Source organism: Pelophylax lessonae, assembly GCF_965119305.1.
Source record: "Pelophylax lessonae genome assembly, chromosome: 11".
Lineage (NCBI taxonomy): Eukaryota > Metazoa > Chordata > Amphibia > Anura > Ranidae > Pelophylax > Pelophylax lessonae.
Genome location: NC_138778.1, coordinates 53845138 through 53857814, shown reverse-complemented (window position 1 = coordinate 53857814; position 12677 = coordinate 53845138). Strand labels below are relative to the sequence as shown.

General features: G+C 44.6%; 1 protein-coding gene across 1 annotated transcript in view; it reads right to left on the bottom strand.

The window, feature by feature from the left end:
• LOC309567354 (uncharacterized protein) overlaps nt 1-12677 on the bottom strand; it is a gene marked incomplete at its 3' end in the record, with an annotated part of 137265 nt that overhangs the window by 41417 nt on the left and 83171 nt on the right. Inside the window, exon 16 of the mRNA XM_082272769.1 lies at nt 5793-6035. Within this exon, the coding sequence (XP_082128895.1) occupies nt 5793-6035 (243 nt within the window). The remainder of the gene's footprint in view (nt 1-5792; nt 6036-12677) is intronic.

Here is a 12677-nt window from a genome sequence, read left to right as displayed (position 1 = left end):
TTAGGTAAGAATTAGGGTGTGCTGGGGAGGCTTCACAGACAGAAGGCTTTTCATCGTACGCATAGAATGCATTGGGATAAAAAAAAAAACCTTTATTGTAATCAGTTCAAACCACAGGGGTTTTATGTCATAATGCAGTGGTCCTCAACCCTGGTCCTCAGGGCCCACTAACAGGCCAGGTTTGCAAGATAACTGAAATCCATCCCAGGTGATATAATTTGCTGCTCAGTGATTGCAGTACTCTAGTCTGCATCTCCCCAAGGTAATACTTAAAATCTGGCCTGTTAGTGGGCCCTGAGGACCGGAGTTGAGGACCACTGTCATAATGTGTTTATTGTAAGTAGATCTCTCCCACAGTGTGCCTCTCAAGTGTCTTTCTCCCATTGTTAATTGGATCCACTTTTGTTTCTGTTTAAGTGCCTAGTTAATTAGCTTATTTTAATTATATCACTGTCAGCTATTCATTGCTAGATGTGGATTAGCATATATTATATGTTGGTTATTCCTTAGTTATGGTACTTTTATTCCTGTATACAGTTTACTTTGCAAAAAATAATGTGATCAAGCTTTTATCTGATTTTGTGTGGTATATAAATTCTCTGTGAGTTTTCAATACACAGTTTTTAGTTCTAACCCTGATCTGAGTGTGAATTGGATAGACTGAAGTACTGAAATAAATTGTCTAATATTTTGAAAAAAGAATGCCTGCAAGCATGAAAATATAGCGCATCAATTATTACTAAATAATGGGGCCAAAGTCCCCAAAAAGTTCCTACCCCACCCATTCAAAGTGTAGTCACTAGACTCCAAGTGCTCAACCTGCGGCCCTTTGACATAATTTGTGTAGCCCCTTGCTGACAGTTTTCTGTATTTTCCTTACCTCAGTGCTTAATCAAGTCACTGTGAAGTCCCATTTACAGCTAGGCAATTTTCATTAACTTGCATTGTCTTAGGGCAGCCAATTCATTAAATGGGCTCCCAACTCAGCACAAGAGATAAGAAATGCGCATGACCCATTTTTAGCAACACAGTACACAATTCATGATATGTGCATTGTGGTGCGGTATATCATGTGTTGCAGTCTACTGTACACAATCACAATGAATGACACTACTTTGTGCCCCACATTGAGAAGGTGTGTTTGCATGCATTGAGTACATTATTCTTCAAGGAAAAAATGTTCTTTGGACTAGCTTCTAATAGTTTAAAGCAGGGGTCTCCAAACGTTTGAAACAAAGGGCCAGTTTACTACCCTTTAAGCTTTAGGGGGGCCGGACTGTGGCCAGTGAGAGTATAAAATACACTGGCATCGGTGGGAGTAAACAATGCCCAAGGCTTGGTGGTCAGTGGCAGTAAAAAAAAAAAATTACATAATTAGAAACATAGAAACATAGAATGTGTCGGCATATAAGAACCATTTGGCCCATCTAGTCTGCCCAATATATCTGAATCCTATGAATAGTCCCTGGCCCTATCTTATATGAAGGATAGCCTTATGCCTATCCCATGCATGCTTAAACTCCTTCACTGTATTTGCAGCTACCACTTCTGCAGGAAGGTTATTCTTCTGTGAACTTCTGTGTAGGGGTATATATACACACACACACATGTATGTATATATATATATATATATATATACTAATAATTGGTGTCAGTAGGAGGAATAGTGCCCCATAATTGGTGTCAGGGGGAGAATTAGTTCCCCGTCTCTGGTGTCAATAGGAGAAATAATACTCCATTGTTGGTGTCAGTGGTAGGAATAGTAACTTCTATCAGTGGAGGGGATAACCCCCAAGGGCCAGATAAAGGCAAGCAAAGGGCCACATTTGGCCCATGGGCCGCAGTTTGGAGACCACTGGTTTAAAGGCTAGGTTAATTTATGTCTAAAGCTTGTCCCTTTAACCTCTGCAACATCTCCAAAATATGCTCTTTCCTAACAAATGACACCACAAAGTTTCTAATTCACTCCCTGGTTATCTCTCGCCTCGATTATTGTAACTCCCTCCTCATTGGATTACCTTTACATAGGCTATCCCTCTTCTGTCCATCATATATGCTGCTGCCAGACACATCCACCTTACCAGTCGTTCAGTGTCTGCTACCCCTCTCTGCCAATCCCTCCACTGGCTTCCGCTCACCTAACAAATTTAATTTGCAGGAGAATGCTAGGAATGTGATTGGAGTGACTAGGGGGTCCAGAGGCCAATCATTAGTGAATACGCCCCCCAGTATATAAGATAGCCCCGCCAAATCTCTACCATTTTAATACAGGGCTGTGGAAGAGAGTGGAAGCAGTTCTGTTACTTCTGCTCTCAAAGTGTCATATAGCAATTATTAGTGTGAGGAAAGGGATATCTAGTTTAGTTAGAGTGCTATTTTCCACTTTAGTTAGATTCAAAAATCTAGTTTCTGTAGGGAAAATGTTAAGTGCCAGGGTGACCGTAGTGTAGTGTTGGGTGAACTGACTCTGACTGCTATGGCAGGGTGACAAAACCCTTCCATGTCAGGTTGACCGCTATAGAGAAAAGATTGTTTCTCTTACGTCACTTATAGAACAGGGATATGGCTTCTCGCCTGTCACCCTGCTTTTTGCTGCAGGCGTTTATAGGGCTTTTTTGATGACATGTTTGGAGTCAGGCATGACATCTGAACTTCTGTGTAGGGGTATATATACACACACACATGTATGTATATATACATACACATATATAGGTGTGAAAGTAGCAGAACCCTATGCTTGCGCTAATTAAATAATTAACAGGCATATGGCTCTGCTCCTATCACACCTATATATGTGTAAGTGTATAAATACATATAAGTGTGTGTGTATATATATACCCCTATACAGAAGTTCAGATGTTTTGCCTGCCTCCAAAGACCCCAAAAAAATGCCCAAAAAAACGCCTGCTGCAAAAACACACCTGGGCGTTTTTGTAGCTGGCGTTTTTTTGGGCATTTTTTGGGTATACGGCTCTGCTCCTATCACACCTATACACCTACACATATAAAGGTGTGAAAGTAGCAGAAACCTATGCTTGCGCTAATGAAATAATTAACACCCATATGGCTTCGCTCTTATCACACCTATATATGTGTAAGTGTATAAATAAATATAAGTGTGTGTGTATATATACCCCTATACACAAGTTCAGATGTTTTGCCTGCCTCCAAAGACCCCAAAAAAATGCCCAAAAAAAACGCCTGCTGCAAAAACACACCTGGGCGTTTTTGTAGCTGGCGTTTTTTTGGCCATTTTTTGGGCGTCTTTGGAGGCAGGCATAACATCTGTACTTCTCTGTAGGGGTATATATACACACACACACACATGTATGTATATATACACCTACACATATATAGGTGTGAAAGTAGCAGAAACCTATGCTTGCGCTAATGAAATAATTAACACCCATATGGCTTCGCTCCTATCACACCTATATATGTGTAAGTGTATAAATACATATAAGTGTGTGTATATATACCCCTATACACAAGTTCAGATGTTATGCCTGCCTCCAAAGACCCCCAGAAAATGCCCAAAAAAACGCCTGCAACAACACACCTGGGCGTTTTTTTTTGGCGCAGGCGTTTTTTTAAGGCATTTTTTGGGCGTCTTTGGAGGCAGGCATAACATCTGAACTTCTGTATAGGGGTATATATACACACACACTTATATGTATTTATACACTTACACATATATAGGTGTGATAGGAGTGAAGCCATATGGGTGTTAATTATTTCATTAGCGCAAGCATAGGTTTCTGCTACTTTCACACCTATATATGTGTAGGTGTATATATACATACATGTGTGTGTGTGTATATATACCCCTACACAGAAGTACAGATGTTATGCCTGCCTCCAAAGACGCCCAAAAAATGCCAAAAAAACGGCAGCTACAAAAACACCCAGGTGTGTTTTTGCAGCAGGCGTTTTTTATGGGCATTTTTTTGGGGTCTTTGGAGGCAGGCAAAACATCTGAACTTCTGTATAGGGGTATATACACACACACACTTATATGTATTTATACACTTACACATATATAGGTGTGATAGGAGCGAAGCCATATGGGTGTTAATTATTTCATTAGCGCAAGCATAGGTTTCTGCTACTTTCACACCTATATATGTGTAGGTGTATATATACATACATGTGTGTGTGTGTATATATACCCCTACACAGAAGTACAGATGTTATGCCTGCCTCCAAAGACGCCCAAAAAATTCCCAAAAAAACGCCAGCTACAAAAACGCCCAGGTGTGTTTTTTGCAGCCGGCGTTTTTTTTTGGGCATTTTTTTGGGGTCTTTGGAGGCAGGCAAAACATCTGAACTTCTGTATAGATGTATATATACGCACACACTTATATGTATTTATACACTTACACATATATAGGTGTGATAGGAGCGAAGCCGTATGGGTGTTAATTATTTCATTAGCGCAAGCATAGGTTTCTGCTACTTTCACACCTTTATATGTGTAGGTGTATATATACATACGTGTGTGTGTGTGTATATATATACCCCTACACAGAAGTACAGATGTTATGCCTGCCTCCAAAGACGTCCAAAAAATGCCCAAAAAAACGCTTGCTACAATAACGGCAAGGTGTGAAAATAGCAGAGCCATATCCCTGTTCTATATTAATTCTAATACAAACAAACTTTTTTTTCTTGTTCTGGACATGCTACAGAGCTGAAACTTCACAGGTACACCTTTTAGACCCCCCAGACACTAAATCCAAAGAAATCTCTTTTTTTTTTTTTAAATTTTTTCAATAATTGGCTCTCTATCAAAAATGACAATTTTTAAGAACTTTTTTTGTGTGATTAATAGTCCCTGGGGCATGACCCAGAACCCTAGGCACTTTTTAGGGGCATTTATTGGGTTTTAGGGCTTCAAAATTGTGTTTTTTGTTTACCGAAGTTCGGGTCCCATTGATTTCAATGGGGTTCTGAAATCCGGGCCAAACTTTCGGGAAGTTCGGTTGTTCTGGTCGAACCGTACTTTTGAAAAGTTCGATCATCCCTACTCTCTAGCTCCCAAGTTGTCACCTCTTTGTTCTTCTGAAGACCATCTGCTCTCTAGCTCCCAAGTTGTCACGTCCTCCCATGTTGCCTCTAGGACTTCTCCCGAGCCTTTCCTATCCTATGGAACTCCCCACCCCAATCTGCCTGACTCTGTTCACTTTTAGGTGATCCCTGAAAACCCTAATCTTCTGAAATGTCTATCCTGCCTCCACCTAACAATTGTATTTTCACTTTCTCCATCAGCTCATTCCCCACAGTTATTACCTTTTGTATCATTTGACCCTTCCTTTTAGATTAAAAGCTCTAACGACCACGGCTCTTTTATTCCTCCTGTATTGAATTATCTTGTAACTGTACTGTCTGCCCTCATGCTGTAAGTGCTGTGCAAACTGTTGGTGCTATATATATCCTGAATAATAATATTAATAATAATAAATTGTTAGGTTTTTATCCTCTGATCTTGTATAATCAATTTTTTTTATCTGTCTGTTTTAAAAGTCTGTAAGGAGCAAACATGTGGAAGCATTGATTTGTAAAGGGGCTATAATTGCAGTAATCTCTGGCACTCTTGTGTGATGTATCTCCAGTCTAGCAATGTTTCTTAAGGCATGTCCCTAGTCTCCAATAAGTTCTATAGCATGTATGCCCTCTTTGAGCATCTGCTGTAGCATATCTACAATCTCTGACCATCTGTTGCAACATGTCCATAGTCTCCCCTGTTGTGTATTAAAGTAAAGTACTGCTGAAACTATTTCTCAGTGACCTACCTGTAGCCCATGGGTTAAATAATAATATGAAATCATGGAGTCTGGAATGGCTCCTCCTATTTTTGGAGTATATTTGGAGGCCTGTTTTGTAAAGACCAATTGGTGCATCTGCTGGACTACTGATGGTGACATTCACATCAGAGGAGGCAAGTGAGTCTGTGGTAGCTGTCCAGTAAGTGTCACTTCCTGACTTGGAGAGCTGAAATACAGCTAGAGTATAATTATCTTCCTGAGGGTTTGGACCTGTATATAGGGGGAATAGCAAAGGAAAAATTATTGCAGAGAAAACAAAAACATTCACACATTCAAAGTAAGTCATTGTACAAAAATGTAGTGGCATATTTATTATGTTTTTAGTGTCCAGACTGCCCGGTTTTATTTTCTTCTTTAAGGCCCCCCTCTGAAGGTAACCTCTCCATGTCAGCCTCCTTTTAGTAAGGCTGTCCTACTGTCTTGACTATCCTCCCATTAGCATTCTAAGCACCCCTACTTGAAGAGAACCTGTACACAACGTTCGACCTGCGCCAGTGAAAGAGTCAAGTACATTCGATCTTATGAAAAAAGTTTCAACTGTGGCTGTAGTTAGTCTTTTTAGGAAGTATGCAGGATAGTTCAATCCCTCGGGTTAGTGGAGATGGATGGTGGAGGTGGCTGCAGGCTTCATACAGAGCTAGAGGGACTCTGCAACAGACAAAAAGGGGTAGGAGAAGAAAAGCAGCGCCACCTCAGTGTAGATTAAAAGGTTATTTATTACATAAAAACAACGTAGTAACTCACACAGAGGAAATCGTTGATCAGCAAATGGTAATAGTTCTTCTGCAACACTGCTTTTTCTTCTCCTACCCCTTTTTGAAGAGAACCTGGTATAATTGGGCACTAGAGTTGATCGAACACCTGGATGTCCGGGTTCTGCGGGTCTGGCCGAACTTGAAAAAAAAGTCCGGGTTCGTGACCCGGACTTAACTCGAACTTTACCCCGATCCCGAACCCCATTGAAGTCAATGGTGACCCGAACTTTTGAGCACTGAAATGGTTCTAAAAAACACATGGAAAGGGCTAGAAGGCTGCAAATGGCAGCAAAATCTTCTTAAGAGCATGGAAAGTGCTCTGCAAACAAATGTGGATAGGGAAAGAACATAAAAAAACAGAAAAAAATAATAATAATCTTGAATGATGTTGGAGGATGAGGCCCATATGGAGTAGGAGGTTGAGGTGGCGGTGGATATGGCGGTGTAGGTGGAAGCGGCTGCGGTGGAGGAGGAGGACGAGGTAGCCAACACTGGTTTTGGTTTTTAATTTAATTTTTTATAAATTAGGGTACACCCCAAAAGAGTAAGAAAGATCAAATACAACAATGGCTGGGTAAGGCCGGTATACATGTCTATTCTGCACAAGGTATGGACAAGTCCTGTGGGATCCATGCCTGGTTCATTTTAATGAACGTGAGCTTGTCCACATTGGCTCTGGACAGGGCAGGCCAGCACCTCCAAGGCGTAAAGGGAAAGCTCAGGCCATGTGCCCAACTTGGAGACCCAGAAGTTGAAGGGGGCAGACCCGTCATTCAGTACATCTAGGTGTGTGCACACATACTGCTCCACCATGTTAGTGAAATGCTGCCTCCTGCTAAGATGTTCCATATCAGCTGGTGGTGCTGCTGCATGTTGTGGCGTGCTGACAAAGCTTTTCCACATTTCGGCCATGCTAACCCTGCCTTCTGAGGTGCTGGCGGTGCCCTGGCTGCGTTGGCGACCTCTTCCTCCTCCTCCTCTGCCTTGGCCTTGTGCTTCCACTGTGCCCCAGCTGTCAGGTGGGAATGCCACCAGCAGCGCGTCTACCTGCGTGCGCTTGTACTCGCGTATCTTCCGTTCAAGCTCCAGTGAGGGAATTAAGGACGGTACGTTCTCCTTGTAATAGGGATACAGCAGCGTGGCCACCCAGTAATCAGCACAAGTTACAATGTGGGAAACTCGGCGGTCGTTGCGGAGACACTGCAGCATGTAATCGCTCATGTGTGCCAGGCTGCCCAGAGGCAACGAAAAGCTGTCCTCTGTGGGAGGTGTATCCTCTGTATCCTCTGTATCCCCCCAGCCACGCACCAGTGATGGCCATGAGCTGGCCTGGGTGCCACCCTGCTGTGAACATGGTTCCATCTCCTCCTCCATCTCCTCCTCATCCTCGTCATCCTCCAGATCTGTGCCCCTGCTGGACAATTGTGTACCTGGCGTTTGTGGGTGCAGGAACCCACCCTCTGAGCCACTTGTGAATGACTGCCCTGAAAGCCTTGGATATTATATCTCCTCCTCCTCCTCTTTCTCCTCATCCTGTGCCACATCCTCTTCCATCATCGCCTGAAGCGTTTTTTCAAGAAGGCATAGAAGTGGGATAGTTAAGCTGAGAACGGCGTCATCGGCACTGACCATGTTGGTGGAGTGCTCGAAACAGCGCAACAGGGCACACAGGTCTCGCATGGAGGCCCAGTTATTGGTGGTAAAGTGGTGCTGTTCTGCAGAGCGACTCACACGTGCGTGCTGCAGCTAAAGCTCCACTATAGCCTGCTGCTGCTGGCCAGCATTTTCAAGGTGGAGTTCCACCTTGTGGGCACGTCACATATGAGGCGGTGAGCTGGAAGGCCGAAGTTACGCTGCAGCGCTGACAGGCGAGCAGCAGCAGGGTGAGAACGCCGAAAGTGCGCACAGATGGCCCACACTTTCTGCAGCAGCTCTGACATATCGGGGCAATTTCTAAGGAACCTCTGCACCACCAAATTCAGCACATGCGCCAGGCAAGGGATGTGTGTCAAACTGCCTAGGCCCAGAGCTGCCACGAGATTTCGCCCGTTATCGCACACCACCAGGCAGGGCTTGAGGCTCACTGGCAGCAACCCCTCATCGGTCTGCTGTTGAATGCCCCTCCACAACTCCTGCGCGGTGTGTGGTTTTTTCCCAAACAGGCAAGTTTTAAAACTGCCTGCTGTCGTTTACCCCTGGCTGTGCTGAAGTTGGTGGTGAAGGTGTTACGCTGACCGGAAGAGGAGGCGGTAGAGGATGAGGAAGCGGAGTAGGAGGAATTAGGAACAAGAGGCAAACTGAAGCGCCCTGCAATCCTCGGTGGTGGAAGGACATGCGCCATACTGCTATCCGCCTCAGGCCCAGCCACCACTGCATTTACCCAGTGTGCTGTTAGGGAGATATAACGTCCCTGATTTTGCTTACTGGTCCACGTATCCGTAGTTAGGTGGACCTTGCCACAGATGGCATTGCACAGTGCACACCTGATTTTGTCACCTACTTGGTTGTGCAGGGAAGGGATGGCTTGCCTGGAAAAGTAGTGGCGGCTGGGCACGACGTACTGTGGGACAGCCACCGCCATAAGGCTTTTAAAACTCTGCGTCTCCACCAGACGGAATGACAGCATTTCAAAGGCCAGGAATTTTGAAATGCTGGCTCTCAGGGCCAGAAATCATGGGTGGGTAGGGGGGTAATTCCTCTTCCGCTCCCGTGTTTGGGAGATAGAAAGCTGAACGCTTCCACGGGACATTGTGGAGATGGTTGTTCGTGACCGAGGTGGTGGTGTTGCTGGCAGATCCTCTGTTTGCGGGGTGGCAGGTGCCACTGTCACTACAGAGGTGAATGAAGAGGCCGAGACTGCAGCAGAAGAGGAAGCAGGAGGAGCCAGAGACCTTTCTTGGTTTTTGAGGTGTCTACTCCACTGCAGCTTGTGCTTTGTGCTTAGTTGCATGGTCATGCAGGTTGTGCTCCCGTTGAGAAGGTTTATGCCTCGCTTCAGACTCTGATTTCACAGCGTGCAAACCACTTGTGCCCTGTCATCATCACATTGTCTGAAGAACTGCCATGCTAGGGAACTCCTTTGAGCTGGCTTTGGTGTGCTCGGTCCCTTGCTGCGTTGGGCAGTAGCAGGCGTAGTGTCTAGGGTACGGCCGCTCCGCTTTTGCACCCTGCTCCCTCTTCTGCTGTGCTGGTTGCTCTGTGCGACCACCGCCTCTTTCTCCAAACTACTCAGGTCACCTGCATGACCTTCATTCCATGTGGGGTCGAGGACCTCATCGTCCTCCACATCATCTTCCACCCAGTCTTCACCCCTGTCCTTGTCGGTCTCCACAATTCGGAATTCCTTAACAGTTGGCACCTGTGTTTCGTCATCATCCGAGATGTGCTGTGATGGTCCTCCCATGTACTCATCTTGAGACATAAGTGGTTGGGCATCGGTGCACTCAATCTCTTCCACTTCTGGGGCAGGGCTAGGTGGATGGCCCTGGGAAACTATGCTAACAGAGTCATCAAAAAGAAAAAGAGACTCCTGCATGACTTGGGGCTCAGACTGCTTGGCTGATTTGCAATGGTGTGAGGTGGAAGATTGATGGACATCGGCTGCAGGTGCCAACTCTGACCTTTCAGCAGTAGACTGGGTGGGAGACAATGTGAAGGAACTGGAGGCACTGTCAGCAACCCAATCTACTATCGCCTGTACTTGTTCTGGCCTCAACATTTGTAGAAGCTTATAAGGCCCTGCCAAATACTGCTGCAGGTTCTGTCACCTACTCGCAGCTGAGAAAGGTGTTTCACTTGTGCGTGTAGCTGGCACAGATCAACCACGTCCTCTCCTTGCAACAGGAGCTCCACCAGTAGCACCACGACCCAGGCCACGTCCCTTATTTGACCTTCTCCTCATATTTCTCTAATTTAGGATCTTCCCCTAAATGGGTTTTTATTGAAAAGTGGAATACAACAACAGTATCCAATGGGTGTATCTCACTGTAATATATGCAGACTAGGCCGAAATTTAATTTTTTTCCCCTAAATGGGTTTTTATTGAAAAGCGGAATACAACAACAGTATCCAATGGGTGTATCTCACTGTAACATATGCAGACTATGCAGCAATTTAATTTTTTTCCCCTAAATGGATTTTAATTGAAAAGCAGAATACAACAACAGTATCCAATGGGTGTATCTCACTGTAACATATGCAGACTATGCCGCAATTTCATTTTTTTCCCCTAAATGGGTTTTTATTTAAAAGGGGAATAGAAAAACAGTATCCAACGGGTGTATCTCACAATAACGTATGAATAAAAAAAAAAATTGGTGCTTTTTGAATAGCAGATTAGAACTGCAGTGTCTAAACGCTGTAAGTCACAGTAAAATATGAAGGAAAAACGTTTTTTTTTTAAATCCAGATCAAGCAGACATATATGCACTGAGCTTGCATTAAATGGCTGCTACACGCCGCACGCCGCCCACCTAACAGACTGATAAAAGTTTTTTTTTTCTCCCTCCTCCTCACTGGGTTTAGGTCAGGGCAAAAAGATTGTGCACTGCACCCCCACATAATAAAATCAATGTAGATCGCTGTCTGATTAACCACTTTACTACCAGTCACGTAACCTCTACGTCAGCAGACTTTGCGGGGTTAAACCGGGATGATGCCTCTAGCTAGAGGCATCATCCCGGTACCGTTGTTTGAAGCCGACAGTCGGCTTTCCGTCGGTAACGATCGATGCGGCTCGGGAGCCGCTCGATCGTTACCCGGGGGGGCGGGAGGGGACGTCCCCCCCCTCCCGCCGCCTTCCGCGGCTTTGCTCGGGGCTACCGTCCCACCGGGAGCCCCGAGCACCCAGCCGGCACGTCCGCCGGCTGGATGGAGTCCCGATGAATGCCGGAAACGGCATCGATCGGGTCTCCGATGACGTAACCCGGAGGCGGCGTCCATGACGTCACTTCCGGGTTACTGTGCTGCAAAAGGCGGCAGATTTGAAAAACGGCTGTATGCAAAAATGCCGTTTTTGGCGTTTTGCATACAGGGAAGTGTAGTGGAGGGGTCTAGGGTCTTTTAGACCCTCGATCCCTCCATAAAGTGTACCTGTCACGACATATTGCTGTCACCAGGGATGTTTACATTGCTTGTGACAGCAATAAAAGTGATCAGATTTTTTTTTTTTTTTAAAAACCTGTAATAAAGTTTAAAAAAAAAGAAAAAATAAATAGGAAAAAAAAAAAAAAAAATTTAGCCGTCCCCGTCACCGTTAGCTCGCGCACAAAAAAAAACGTATACGCAAGTCGAGCCGCAAATGAAATCGCTGTTCAAACCACACATGTGAGGTATCGCCGCGATCGCCAGAGCGTGGGCAATAATAAAAAAAAAAGAGCTACACACTAACTCTAAACTGGTAACCGTTAAATAAATTTAAAGCGTCGCAGATTGAGATCTCTATTGACCGTAGTTTGTCGCCATCCCACGGGGGGCGCAATTTTAAACCGTAACATGTTTGGTATCTATTTACTCGGCGTGACATCATCTTTCACAATATACAAAAAAAATGGGCTAACTTTACTGTTTAGTATTTTTTAAATGCAGTGAAATGTGATTTTTCAAATTTTTTCCAAAAAAATGGCGTTTTAAAGACCGCTGCGCAAATACCGCGTGACAAAAAATTTTGCAATGACCGACATTTTATTCTCCAGAGTCTTTGCTAAAAAAATATATATAATGTTTGGGGGTTCTAAGTAGTTTTCTAGGAAAAAATACTGGTTTTAACTTGTGAACAAAAAGTGTCCGAAATAGGGCTGGGGCTAAAGTGGTTAAAGAAGATTCTTCCTATTTTTTCCCTGAAAGCAATCTCCAGCCTGCCCCTACAATAATCTCCTATCTCTCCCTCAGCAGCAGCAGCAGGAACCTGTCCCTACAGTAGTTAGAGCAGAGTGACGTGTGGTTCTACGTGACTCTAGCTTATATAGAGGCTGGGTCACATGCTGCACTGGCCAATCACAGCCATGCCATGGCTTCTAAGGGCACACTAGTTAAACGCTTGCTGATTGGCTGCCTTGCAGCTGTTGAAACCGCGCCATTAAAACCGCGCCAAAATATG